Source organism: Salvelinus fontinalis, chromosome 25, assembly GCF_029448725.1.
Source record: "Salvelinus fontinalis isolate EN_2023a chromosome 25, ASM2944872v1, whole genome shotgun sequence".
Lineage (NCBI taxonomy): Eukaryota > Metazoa > Chordata > Actinopteri > Salmoniformes > Salmonidae > Salvelinus > Salvelinus fontinalis.
In genome coordinates, this window is record NC_074689.1 from 27,776,624 (window position 1) to 27,791,284 (window position 14,661).

Genomic DNA, 14,661 nt, shown 5'->3' on the forward strand with positions numbered 1-14,661 from the left:
CCACTTTGATCCGCGGGCACCCAAGTCGTGGCAGGAGACTGCTGAAACAAGAAGTGGGTGAGTGGATGGATGGGTGGATGATGAGTGGGTGGATGGACGGACGGACGGACGGACAGACAGTGACTGGATATGGCCAAAAAGGGCATTGGAAGAGGGTAAAGCCGTTGACGGCGTGCTGCTAGAACTCATCTACCTGTGTGGAAACCGGATTCTTCTCCCCTATGACTCTGTCCCATCTCCTGGGTTGTGTACGCCACTGGTATGTTTCCATTAGTAGGATGTCCACTCGGCTGATCAAGTGCATCTCCCAGCTGGGAAGTAGAAGGAGTGGGTGAGAGGAGGAGGAGGAGGAGGAGGAGGGAGGGGGGGGGGGGGCGTATCGAGCAAGTGGCTTCCCTGGTGCATAAAGTGAATGGTTGGCCGAGGTTTGCCAGAGTCTGTGAGAAGCTCGATATGAGCATAATATGATTAATTACTTCTGTTGTTCGGGTCAATGAGCCTGTGTTTAAACAGCAGATCACCTCTCAGCCTAATGCGTTTTAGATTCTCACCCTTATTGATAGAGAAATAATGAAGTTGTTATTAGCCGCACACTCCCGTCAATGTTTCAGCGATATATATGGTCAGAGTCTCCCGGGGCTTACACAAAACATCTGGCAGATGATGCAGAGAATTTATGTTGGAATAGATTTAGAGGTTTCACACCTGCAGGGAAGTGGAACAGCAATGGTTCCCAGTATTCACATTTCAAGAGTGAACACAATAAATGTTGGAGGAAAAACAGCTTTGTTTCAAAGTCCAGTGAAACGGATTCCATATGCAAAAGCTGTCAGCTGTCATTACTTTAGCGCAGCCGCAGACTGAACCATGTCAGATGTGTCATGTTAAAGTTAATAACACCCTTTCAAAATAGCCAGTCAGTTGATGTCATTGAAAGTGACTGTAGTGCCATAACGTCATCAATTCACAACCATTACAATGAACTCTAATGAACACACATTTCAAAGTGGCTGATGCAACCGACAGAAATGTTCTCCCTCAAACTGTAATGAAGAGAATGGTCTTCTCATCTAATGTATTAAAGAGTAATTTAGGCTGAGAAAGAAAATGGTACGGTCCTGTGTGGCATGTGTAACTGTATGGCTGGTGGAATGACGTTGACTCGGAGCCTGGCAATTCCTTTATCCCCCTGGGATCCCGCTCCTTTGTTGTTCTCCCAAATTATTTTGGGATTATCCTAATCTTCCAGACCTGGAGGCTGTCTGTTTTACTTGAGTTGAAGCCCAACACTGTGAGGGCCTATCGGTCTGGCTGTTCCCAGCTCTCTGCTGATGTAGGTAATATAGATGGCAGCAAGTGACTTGCCTCCTTGATCGCCCGCCCTCCTTTCCTTCCCCTCCCTCGCCCTCATTTCCTTACCCTCAATCGCCTTCCGTTCCTTAACTTTCCACCTTTCCTTCACTTCCACTCCCTCCCTCGCCTCCCTTAGCCTCCCACGCTCTGCTTTTCCTTCCCTCACTCTAGTCCCCCTCCCTTGCTTTTTCCCCCTGCCTTGCCCTCCTTCCCCTCGCCCTCCTTTTCTTCCCCTTGCCCCCTTTTTTTCCCCCCTCGCCTCCTTTCCTTCCCCTCCCTCCTTCCCTCGCCCTCCTTTCTTTCCTCTCCCTTCTTTCCTCTCCCTCACCCTCCTTTTCTTTCCTTCCTCACCCTCCTTCCCCTCCCTCGCTCTCCTTGTCTTTCCCTCCCTCGCCCTCCTTGTCTTTCCCTCCCTCGCCCTCCTTGTCTTTCCTTCCTCTCCCTCGCCCTTTCCCTCCCTCGCCCCCCTTTCCTTTCCCTTCCTCGCACTCCTTTTTCTTTCCTTCCTTCCTTTTCCCTCCCTCCCTTGCCCTCCTCTTTCTTTCCCTCGCCCTTTACCTTGTCCTCCTTTTCTTCCCTCACCCTCCTTCCCTTCCCTCCCTTCCCTCCAAAGACCTGTTGTTGATCTGTGATTTCCTCTCTTTCAACAGAGCCTCTGCAATACATTGGGACCTTGGCTCACAGCCTGGCTGTACCGCAGGGCCCAGTGCAGTTCAGTGCCTCGGGCCCGTATACCATTTGTAACGCTCTGATTCCACGCCAGAGCACATAATTGCAAGGTGTTAAGGGAAAACGTGTGGTGCAAAGGCTGCTATCTGGAGCCGGAGCAAGCTGGGGCAATACACGGCCTGATAAGCATCTCCCCAATGGAGGCCATTAACCAGGGAAATCTCCCTGCCTCCTACTTTTTAGTTTTTCCTCTAGAATGAGAGCACGAGGGAGAAAGCAAGAGAATAGCTTTCTGCCACTGATGATGACATGAAGATTGACAGCCTTTTAAAAGCCTTTCTAAAGGCCTCCCAAACTAAACAGGCATTCTCCTCAGACAGCCTATTCTGACAGCTAAGAAGGCTCCTCGACACCTGGCTGGGTCCCTCCTGATAAACAAAAAGGAAAATGAGGCCTGGGCTGGTATGGGCCCATCCATCCCAAACGGGCTTAGTAGCAGGGTTCTCAATGCCCAGGCTCACATCGGTGGTGCAGCCGGGGAGAGGGAGATAGCAGGCATCAGGTTTTAAATTGCCTGAGATTGCTTTTGTGCCTGGTGTTCTCTTGGGGCTGAGGGGTAGACAAGACGCTCATAAAGACAGGAACAGGCCACTAGGGCCTACCAAGCCCAAATGCACACTCTGGGGTTTCCCTAACCAGAGAGGACTTTGATGTTAGAGGCCATGTAATTGCCCAGCTGGGATTGGGAGGTGGTATTATTTCTACAATTTTATGTCAAATGACCTGTTATATATGAACCTGTTAGGGGTAGAACAGGAGCTGCCGTTTGCTTCTGCATTGCTTGCTTTTGGGGGGTTTAGGCTGGGTTTCTGTGTAGCACTTTGTGACATTTGCTGATGTAAAAAGGGCTTTATAAATACATTTGATTTTCTAGGATAGGGGATGGTTGCAAACCACATCTGCTCAGGTCTTGCACTGTTGAATTGAACAGATGGGCTTTCAGTTTATGGGTATAACTCCTCATCAAGGACGGCCATTTTGTTGTTTTTCTGTGTGATGGACATCACAATTTGAGTTTGCTTTAGCTTGTTTAGGCAGCTTTTCTATTTTTTTATATGGAACTACTTTGAAATGCAGGATCAGCAACAAAAGTTGCAGTTTTAGTCAGACACAAATGCACGTCAAATTTCCAGAAGTATGAAAAAGAGCAAAGTGCAGCACATATCCCATGTTCAAGAATAACTACGGGAGTGGTACCCGGTCCAAATATATAAAGGCGCTTTCAAGCCAAAGCTTTAATGTGTTGCGGAGGAATGGGTACCATCGTGAGGAGGATTATTGATTGTGGCCGGTAGCTCATTGCCGTGAAAAGACGGATGGAGTTTTCAAAATGCACAACGTCTGACTATAAAGACCAATGGAGCCCCTCACACAGGAATCATCTGAAATATTTACCACATAAATCTGGTAGCAGCTTTAATGTAGCTTTAGTCTGTTTGCTTGTTTCATTTTTTCTTGAAAGGCCGAAAAGATGACAGGGAAGAAGCGTTATCGATCAAGGAGGATGGCAGAATGAGGGAAACAGTTGTCCTCTGAGGCCTGTCAGACTCTTTCATATACACCCCAACGTCTCACTAAAGCATTGCTCGCTCCTTTACCCAGGCATCATTTAAACTGGCTGTCTACATAGTTTAGATGTATGGCTCTGGAGAGTCACTGAAGGGGAGAGCAGAGGGGATGTGTGTGTGTTTTTGCGTGTGAGTGTATGTTGGTCTATGCATTCCTCTGCCTTCTGTTTTGGTTGTGTGTGTGGAATGCAATCTGGGGATGGCTACACTAAACAAAGTAAGAGGTGATTGGGCTAATTTGAGTTAAGTTGTGTAGGAGATCCACTATGTTCATTGAAGTCAGCAGTGCCTCAGTAGTGCTGCTATTGGCAATACAATGCCAAGACCTACAGTCTGAGACCAATGAATGTATGCCCCAAGACCTCATGGTGATGTCAAAGCAAATAGCAGGGACCCAAGAACAATCCGCCCGGGAGGTCTGTTCTTTGTCAAGCCCAGTCAAAGCAGGGTCCTAGACACATACTGTATTATAGGATCCCTCGTACAGTTGAAGTCGGGAAGTTTACATACACTTAGGTTGGAGACATTAAAACTAGTTTTTCAACCACTCCACAGATTTCTTGTTAACAAACTATAGTTTTAGCAAGTTGGCTAGGACTTCTACTTTGTGCATGACACAAGTAATTTTTCTAACAACTGTTTACAGACAGATTATTTCACTTATAATTCACTGTATCACAATTCCAGTGGGTCAGAAGTTTACGTACACTAAGTTGACTGTGCCTTTAACCAGCTTGGAAAATTCCAGAAAATTATGTCATCGCTTTAGAAGCTTGTGATAGGCTAAGTGACATCATTTGAGTCAATTGGAGGTGTACCTGTGGATATATTTCAAACTCAGTGCCTCTTTGCTTGACATCATGGGAAAATCGAAAGAAAACAGCCAAGACCTCAGAAAAGAAATTGTAGACCTCCACAAGTCTGGTTCATCATTGGGAGCAATTTCCAAATGCCTGAAAGTACCACGTTCATCTGTACAAACAATAGTACACAAGTATAAACACCATTGGAACACGCAGCCGCCATACCGCTCAGGAAGGTTCTGTCTTGTGGAGATGAACGTACTTTGGTGCCAAAAGTGCAAATCAATCCCAGAACAACAGCAAAGGAACTTGTGAAGATGCTGGAGGAAACGGGTACAAAAGTATCTATATCCACAGTAAAACGAGTCCTATATCGACATAACCTGAAAGGCCGCTCAGCAAGGAAGAAGCCACTGCTCCAAAACTGCCATAAAGCCAGACTGCGGTTTGCAACTGCACACGGGGACAAAGATCGTGCTTTTTGGAGAAATGTCCTCTGGTCTGAATAAACTAAAATAGAACTGTTTGACCATAATGACCATTGTTATGTTTGGAGGAAAAGGGGGGATACTTTTAAGCCGAAGAACACCATCCCAACCGTGAAGCACGAGGGTGGCAGCATCATGTTGTGGGGGTGCTTTGCTGCAGGAGGGACTGTTGCTCTTCACAAAATAAATGGATTTTGGATTTTTACCCAACTTATTGTGGGAAGCTTGTGGAAGACTACCTAAAACATTTGATACAAGTTAAACAATTTAAAGGCAATGCTACCAAATACTAACTGAGTGTATGTAAACTTCTGACCCACTGGGAATGTGATGAAAGAAATAAAAGCTGAAATAAATCACTCTACTATTATTCTGACATTTCACATTCTTAAAATAAACTGGTGATCCTAACTGACCTAAGACAGTATTTTTTTAACTAGGATATAATGTCAGGAATTGTGTATTTGGCTAAGGTGTATGGAAACTTCCGACTTCAACTGTATCTGAGAGCAGGCTTTAGTTGCTGTCGGAAGAGAGAACAGAGATCTTGGCTCTTTTGAAATGCATTACAGGGCCAGAATGAGAAGCAGACAGTGTTGACGAGAAAAGGTTTAAAAAACACAATAGTGCAAAATGACCCTTCGAAAGGTCTATTAGGAAGGAGAATAAAGGAATCTGTGATCAATCAGAGGACTTCTCTGCCACAGGCTATCAAATCAATCAGCCTACCTGTGGCAGGATAGATAATCCTCTATCAAACCAAAGTAGTGGCGAGAACGTTGCCTTTCGGTTTGTGTACTCTGTCCGCCTCATATCAGTGGATCCGTATTAAACCGGTGAACCGCCCAGCTGAACCGCCCGGCCGCCAAAGAAAGAGTTGTGTGTTTACTCTCTCCTTGTAATCACGGCGCCGTAATCATTAACCCTCGAAACAGTGTGATCTGAGGAAAAGGCTCTGTCTGCGTCTGCTGTTTGCTGTTTCCACCTCTCTCGCTGCTTTCTGTGTGGATCAAACCTGGGTTCAAATTCTATTTCAAATCTCAATTACACATTTAGAAGGAAGACTTCAGTTATTTTTTTTTACAAGACAAGTAGCGGAATATTGGAATGTATTTGGAAATACCCTTGGAAAGTATTGGCATGTATTTCAAAATACTCATTCTAGGGCTGGGATCATAACAGTATCGCAATACTTGTTAGTTTCGTGGCAAGGAAACAAAAAACAAAGCAGATTTAACTTATTTGGGAAAACAGCCCTAATGCTGGAAACAAAAATTATGTTGTCATCCAGCCACATTTACACGTAACAATTAATATAAACGCAACATGTAAAGTGTCACCTCCGGTCTGATTTTTTAAAAATTTATCCCAATTCCCCAGGGCAGTAATTGGGGACCATGCCCTGTGTAAGGTGCTGTCTTTCGGGTGGGACATTAAATGGGTGTCCTGACTCTCTGTTGTCAGTGAAGATCCCATGGCACTTATCGTAAGAGTAGGGGTGTTAACCCCGGTATACTGACTAAATTCCTAATCTGTCCCTCATCCCCAGCTTCCAATTGGCTCATTCATCCCCTGTAACTATTCCTCAGGTCATTGCTGTGAATGTGTAAAAGATCCCAGAAATTTTTCGTATGCACAAAAAGCTTATTTCTCACAAATGTTGAGCATACATTTTTTTTTTTTTTACATCCCTGTTAGTGAGCATTTCTCCTTTGCCAAGATAATCCATCCACCTGACAGGTGTGGCATATCAAGAAGCTGATTAAACCACATGATCATTACCCAGGTGTACATTGTGCTGGGGACAATAAAAGACCACTCTAAAATGTGCAGTGTTGTCACACAACACAATGACACAGATGTCTCAAGTTTTGAGGGAGTTTGCAATTGGCATGCTGAATGCAGGAATGTCCAACAGAGCTTTTGGCAGATAAATGAACATTCAATTATCTACCATAAGCCATCTCCAACGTTGTTTTAGAGAATTTGGCATCATGCCCAATTGGCCACACAACCACAGACCATGTGTAACCACGCCAGCCCAGGACCTCCACATCAGGCTTCTTCATCTGCAGGATCAGCCTGAGACCAGCCACATGGACAGCTACTGAAACTGTGGGTTTGCGCAACCGAAGAATTTCTGCACAAACTATCAGTAACCGCCTCAAAGAAGCTCTTCTGCTTGTTCGTCGTCCTCACCAAGGTTTTGACCTGACTGCAGTTCTGCATTATAACCGACTTCAGTGGGAAAATGCTCACCTTTGATGGCCACTGACACGCTGGAGAAGTGTGCTCTTCACGGATGAATCCCAGTTTCAACTGTACCGGGCAGATGGCAGACCACTTCATGTGGGTGAACGGTTTGCTGATGTCAACGTTGTGAGAAGAGGGAACCATGGTGGCGGCGGGGTTATGGTATAGGCAGGCATAAGCGACAGACAACAAACTTGATTGCATTTTAATGATGGCAATTTGTTGTGCAATTTCTTAAGCCGCCATCACCTCATGTTTCAGCATGGTAATGCACGGCCCCATGTCACAAGGATCCTTTACACAATTCCTGGAAGCTGAAAATGTCACAGTTCTTCCATTGCCTGCATACTCACCAGACATGTCACCATTGAGCACGTTTGGGATGCTCTCGATTGACGTGTACAACAGCGTGTTCCAGTTACCGCTAATGTCCAGTAACTTTTCACAGCCATTGAAGAGCAGTGGGACAACATACCACATGCCCCAATCAACAGCCTGATCAACTCTATGTGAAGGAGATGTGTCGCGCTGCACAAGGCAAATGATGGTCACACCAGATACTGACTGGTTTTCTGATCCATGCCTCTACCTTTTTTGTAAGGTATCTGTGCCCATCTGTATGTAAAATCCATATATTAGAGTATTGAGCTGTGCGTGCAAATGTGCCATGTAATGTATCAGTTGAATGTTTTGCAGAGTAACTTCACATGACTTACATGTAGGTATGCCATGGTACTCTAACTCATTCACATGGCTTGGTCTTTGACCTAGTGGTCTGTTTGCAGTGTGCTACATATGTACTTTATTGCCAACTGTGTTGGAATGGAGGCTTGTGATCCTGTTGGAAATCCTCTCTAGTTTCCTCTCTTTGCAAACTCTCTGATAGTCCCTGATATGACCTTTGAACCTCTGCTCAAGGATATGTTGTGTACAGTAGACATGACAATAACCTTCAATACCAAGCAGAAGGAGCGTATTACTTCACACGGTCTCTGAAAGCCCAGTAGATACGAAATGGCATCAGAATAAGGAAATGCTACATGGTTCCGTCAAACTCAGAGGGAAGCAGCTCCAAGAAATATTCTGGCAGTGTTGTTGCTGGCTGGTAGGCCACGACAGTTCTTTCCCATCCGCACAGTATACAACAAGCGCTTAAAATACATGCATCTTGGATTCATTATATCTTCGCTTTGACATAGTGTCACTAAATATATTCATCCGCCGTCTTTTCAAGTTAAAAAAATCTCACCCGTGCAGCATAAACACAGTTTAAGGATCCGCCCATGTTTTTCAATTTTTGCCTAAAATGACAACCAAATCTAACTGCCTGTAGCTCAGGCCCTGAAGCAAGGATATGCATATTCTTGGTACCATTTGAAAGGAAACACTTTGAAGTTTGTGTAAATGGGAAAGGAATGCAGGAGAATATAACACATTAGATCTGGTAAAAGATAATACAAAGAAAAAAACAACCGTTCTTTTGTATTTTTTTGTACCATCTTTGAAATGCAAGAGAGGCCTTAATGTATTATTCCAGCCCAATTGCATTTTAGATTTTGGCCGCTAGATGGCAGGAGTGTATGTGCAAAGTTTTAGACTGATCCAATGAACCATATGCACTTCTGTTCAAAATGTTGTATCAAGACTGCCCAAATGTGCCTAATTTGTTTATTAATAACTTTTCATGTTCAAAATTGAGCACTCAAACAATAGCATGGTTTTCTTTCACTGTAATAGCTACTGTAAATTGGACAGTTAGATTAACAAGAGTTTAAGCTTTCTGCCAAGATCAGATATGTCTATGTCCTGGGAAATGTTTTTGTTACTTACAAACTCATGCTAATCGCATTAGCCTGCGTTAGCTCAACCGTCCTGTGGAAGCGACACCGAAGAAGTTAAGGGTACGTACATGGAAAGGCAGATTTACACAATTCCTATTTTGAATATGTCAATACTGATATTTTCTTTGTTGATTTATTCACTCTTTCCACAATAGATGGTTGATAAAGTCCTCTGCCCAATCCACAGAATGTCACGCCGGGTAATAAACAATATGTGAGCAACGCTCTCAGGCGTAAGGGAAGCTGTTTCTTATTACGGTGGCAGGCAGGCCTTTGTTCAGTCACCTCAGAACTTGCTTAGACTTGAAAATACACTGAGGAAAGTGCACATGGCAGCGGATTTATATTCAACCTTTTATATTGATATGAGAGGAAGTTGAATCCAATCAAAAGTAGGCCTCCCTCCCTCACCACTGCCAGGTGTACAGATATCAGTTAGAAACAGTTGTGAGAGTTGGGGAATCTGTCAGTGCTCTGAGCATTGTAAGAAGGACTATTGTCAAGTTGTGGTAGGAGCTGGCATTCTGTTGTTTCACAGTGTCTATGTGGTTGTCCTAATGCCAGGAGTGCCTGTTACCATACGGAGCATGGGGGGGTTGACAAAGCCTCCTAGTGATAGAGTTCAGGTGATCGCCTGGTCTGTAGTGTCTGACATTGGACAGCCATATGCTATTGTACTATGTGTTACTGCAAACAAGCTACTTCCTGTATTCTTTTGTCGTCTGTCTCTGTCCGTCTGTCTCTTACTTACGTAGAATGCCTTATTGAATGTGTGGTTGTAAATCCTGTCTTGTTGTGTTCCTCAGGTGACTGTAACTTTGAGAGGCCCTACACGGCATGCGGCTACAGCCAGGGTAAGGATGACCACTTTGATTGGGAGCAGGCCAACACCAAGGAGAGGCCGTCGCCCAACCCCTGGATGCCCACAGGTCAGTCACTCTTCCCCCCTCCCCCCCCACCACCAAACAGAAAGCCCCTGAAAAACAGAACACATTCAACCTAATGACACACTCAATAAGCATTTGCTCTTATTGTGTTATCAGGGGAAATTCTCCCAGAGAGAGAAATCCCCCACTGGGAATGACTGTCTTCTACAGATAAGGTGGTTCCTTTTTTAATGTTTAGTCTCTTAAAGAAAACACAGCAGATTTATGCTCTGCTCAGCATTGGGCTGTTTTCAACGTTATTACTCTCCCTTTGTTAGGCCCCACAACTCATTACCTCCCTCTGATGGGGCGACGATAGTCGCAGCGAAACGTTGAGCCAACGTTGAGAAATGGCTTGGCGATGGCACCTGCTAGGTCCCTTCTAATAGGGTCTACAACTCATTCACTCCTGTGTGAGCAGAGGTTTCTGTGGATAGAATGAGCACAGGATTTAACAGTCTGTAGTGTTCTACAGCACAGCCAGTGTGAATTCATCTATGGTATTCATGGAGGAATCATGTTTACCATGCCTCTGTAGGCTGGTTAGTGCTGGTTGTTGAGCAGAACCTAGCCCAACGGTTGGCAGAGGAAGATTCAGCTAGTGATGAATGGGGTGCAGTGTAAAGCTCCCTTTTTTCCTCTGAATTTTCTGAACACAATTTTTGTTGTGCAAGGTAATCTCTTTAAAGATTAAATCTGCATGTTGTCTTTGTTATTGTTTTAAATGTGTTGATGAAAATTGGAGGTGAGGAGCATTTGAAAGCATAAAACAAAGTGCGGGCTATATATTCTGCACGTGCGATGTCAGAGGGGGGTTGTGGTGGTTGTTTACAGTAACTTCTTGTTGTAATATCCCAAACGGACGTGGCAGTTTCACCAATTAAGGATTTCTGCGTTAAATCAGTCTGTTTAGTATGTAGCCATAGCTTGAAACGCCACTAGTGCACCGTTTGATTTGTTAGATAATTGGCTATTGTCAGATATTCCATAGATCAAGTATCATTCAAGTACTCCTTCATTTTTCATGCGTTTTGGGAACAGGTTTTCATGTATTGGGATGACTCATGTCCCGGAAGCAGCTCTGCAGGGTCGTCACTAGCTGCCACAGTGTAAAGGTTTTCTTCCAGGGGTGAAGGAGAGGACCAAAGTGCAGCGCGGCTAGTGTTAAACATGTTTAATACCAGAACAAGTGAAACACTACAAACAACATACAAAATAACAAATGTGCAAAACCGATACAGACCTATCTGGTGCAGAACACAAACACAGAGACAGGTAACGAACACCCACAAAATCCCAACACAAAACAAGCCTCCTATATATGAGTCTCAGTCAGAGACAACGACTACCATCTGTCTCTGATTGAGAACCCACACTAGGCTGACATAGAAACAGACAAACTAGACACACAACATAGAATTCCCACCCAGCTCACGTCCTGACCAACTAAACACATACAAAACAACAGAAAACAGGTCAGGAACGTGACACACAGCCATAAAATTATATTTTAAACCTAACCTTAACTACACTGCTAACCTTATGCCTTAATGTAAAACTAAAAAGCACATTTTTGTTTTCATGAATTTTGACTATATATAGAGTTGAAGTCAAATGTACGTGCACCTTAGTTTATATACACCTTAGCCAAATACATGTAAAGAAAAACTAACAGGTCTGTGAGAGCCGGAATTCTTACTGGTTGGTAGGTGATCAAATGTCATGTCATGCAATAAAATGCAAATGAATTACTTACAAATCATACAATGTGAGTAGGAAAACCTGTAAGTAGGAAAACCTGCAAAATCAGCAGTGTATCAAATACCTGCTGGCATAGCCAGTCTCCAGATCTCAACCCCATAGAAAATCTTTGGAGGGAGTTGAAAGTCTGTGTTGCCCAGCAACAGCCCCAAAACATCACTGCTCTAGAGGAGATCTACATGGAGGAATGGGCCAAAATACCAGCAACAGTATGTGAAAACCTTGTGAAGACTTACAGAAAACGTTTGACCTCTGTCATTGCCAACAAAGGGTATATAACAAAGTATTGAGAAACTTTTGTTATTGACCAAATACTTATTTTCCACCATAATTTGCAAAGAAATTCATAAAAAATCCTAGAATGTGATTTTCTGGATTTTTTTTCCTCATTTTGTCTGTCATAGTTGAAGTGTACCTATGATGAAAATTACAGGCCTCTCTCATCTTTTTAAGTGGGAGAACTTGCACAATTGGTGGCTGACTAAATACTTTTTTGCCCCACTGTATATATATACACTGCTCAAAAAAATAAAGGGAACACTTAAACAACACAATGTAACTCCAAGTCAATCACACTTCTGTGAAATCAAACTGTCCACTTAGGAAGCAACACTGATTGACAATAAATTTCACATGCTGTTGTGCAAATGGAATAGACAAAAGGTGGAAATTATAGGCAATTAGCAAGACACCCCCCAAAACAGGAGTGATTCTGCAGGTGGTGACCACAGACCACTTCTCAGTTCCTTGCTTCCTGGCTGATGTTTTGGTCACTTTTGAATGCTGGCGGTGCTCTCACTCTAGTGGTAGCATGAGACGGAGTCTACAACCCACACAAGTGGCTCAGGTAGTGCAGTTCATCCAGGATGGCACGTCAATGCAAACTGTGGCAAAAAGGTTTGCTGTGTCTGTCAGCGTAGTGTCCAGAGCATGCAGGCGCTACCAGGAGACAGGCCAGTACATCAGGAGACGTGGAGGAGGCCGTAGGAGGGCAACAACCCAGCAGCAGGACCGCTACCTCCGCCTTTGTGCAAGGAGGTACACTGCCAGCGCCCTGCAAAATGACCTCCAGCAGGCCACAAATGTGCATGTGTCTGCTCAAACAGTCAGAAACAGACTCCATGAGGGTGGTATGAGGGCCCGACGTCCACAGGTGGGGGTTGTGCTTACAGCCCAACACCGTGCAGGACGTTTGGCATTTGCCAGAGAACACCAAGATTGGCAAATTCGCCACTGGCGCCCTGTGCTCTTCACAGATGAAAGCAGGTTCACACTGAGCACATGAGCACATGTGACAGACGTGACAGAGTCTGGAGACGCCGTGGAGAACGTTCTGCTGCCTGCAACATCCTCCAGCATGACCGGTTTGGCGATGGGTCAGTCATGGTGTGGGGTGGCATTTCTTTGTGGGGCCGCACAGCCCTCCATGTGCTCGCCAGAGGTAGCCTGACTGCCATTAGGTACCGAGATGAGATCCTCAGACCCCTTGTGAGACCATATGCTGACACATGCACATTTGTGGCCTGCTGGAGGTCATTTTGCAGGGCTCTGGCAGTGCACTTCCTTGCACAAAGGCGGAGGTAGCGGTCCTGCTGCTGGGTTGTTGCCCTCCTACGGCCTCCTCCACATCTCCTGATGTACTGGCCTCTGTCCTGGTAGCGCCTGCATGCTCTGGACACTACGCTGACAGACACAGCAAACCTTTTTGCCACAGTTCGCATTGACGTGCCATCCTGGATGAACTGCACTACCTGAGCCACTTGTGTGGGTTGTAGACTCCGTCTCATGCTACCACTAGAGTGAGAGCACCGCCAGCATTCAAAAGTGACCAAAACATCAGCCAGGTAGCATAGGAACTGAGAAGTGGTCTGTGGTCACCACCTGCAGAATCACTCCTGTTTTGGGGGGTGTCTTGCTAATTTCCTTTAATTTCCACCTTTTGTCTATTCCATTTGCACAACAGCATGTGAAATTTATTGTCAATCAGTGTTGCTTCCTAAGTGGACAGTTTGATTTCACAGAAGTGTGATTGACTTGGAGTTACATTGTGTTGTTTAAGTGTTCCCTTTATTTTTTTGAGCAGTATATATATATGTGTGTGTGTGTGTGTGTGTGTGTGTGTGTGTGTGTGTGTGTGTGTGTGTGTGTGTGTGTGTGTGTGTGTGTGTGTGTGTGTGTGTGTGTGTGTGTGTGTGTGTGTGTGTGTGTGTGTGTGTGTGTGTGTGTGTGTGTGTGTGTGTGTGTGTGTGTGTGTGTGTGTGTGTGTGTGTGTGTGTGTGTGTGTGTGTGTGTATGCGTATGCGTATATACATATATATATATATATATACATATGTATATATGTTGACTTTGTCACTGGCCCATCTAGTGGAAATTGCCCAGTTCTACCTCCGGGACAAGATTAATACCAATAAACGTCAACCTGTGTTTTGGGCAGTTGTCGTTTCTGAGGGAAAATGAGAACCTCTTGTAAGATGCTCTTCAATCATTTTACATGAATTGAGCCTCAGCCACAATGACATTGACATCCATTTAAGAAATGTTCAATGCCTCTTTCATTTGCTGTCCAATGCGGTCTCTGGGTATGGAATTGATCGACTCCTCAATTTCAAACGGAAGAGTTATTGCCACAAAGGGAATCGACAAGCACCCTTTAATAATTGACTGAGAAGGAAGAGGAGGCCACTCAGTCACTCGATAATAAAGGTGACGCCTTTGGACAAATGGACCTGTTTTCCCTCTTAAATCTGATAAATCAGAGGTCCAGTCACGTGAAAGCTGCTCTCTCACTTTCTCCGCTCTCATCCGGTCCGCCAACTGACAGCCAGGGCATAATTAATTACCTGGACTTTAGCTAATCCCCCCCCACCTTCACCACCACCTCCACGTCCGTCGTCCAATGCCCCCTCTGCTTGAGAAATGACCTGACAGAGCCAGGA

General features: G+C 44.7%; 1 protein-coding gene across 10 annotated transcripts in view; it reads left to right on the forward strand.

Moving 5' to 3' along the window:
- LOC129823064 (receptor-type tyrosine-protein phosphatase mu-like) overlaps positions 1-14,661 on the forward strand; it is a 317,242-nt gene that overhangs the window by 48,543 nt on the left and 254,038 nt on the right. For all 10 annotated transcript variants that reach the window (XM_055881767.1, XM_055881768.1, XM_055881772.1 and 7 more), the window contains exon 2: positions 9,842-9,964. In XM_055881767.1, the coding sequence (XP_055737742.1) occupies positions 9,842-9,964 (123 nt within the window). The remainder of the gene's footprint in view (positions 1-9,841; positions 9,965-14,661) is intronic.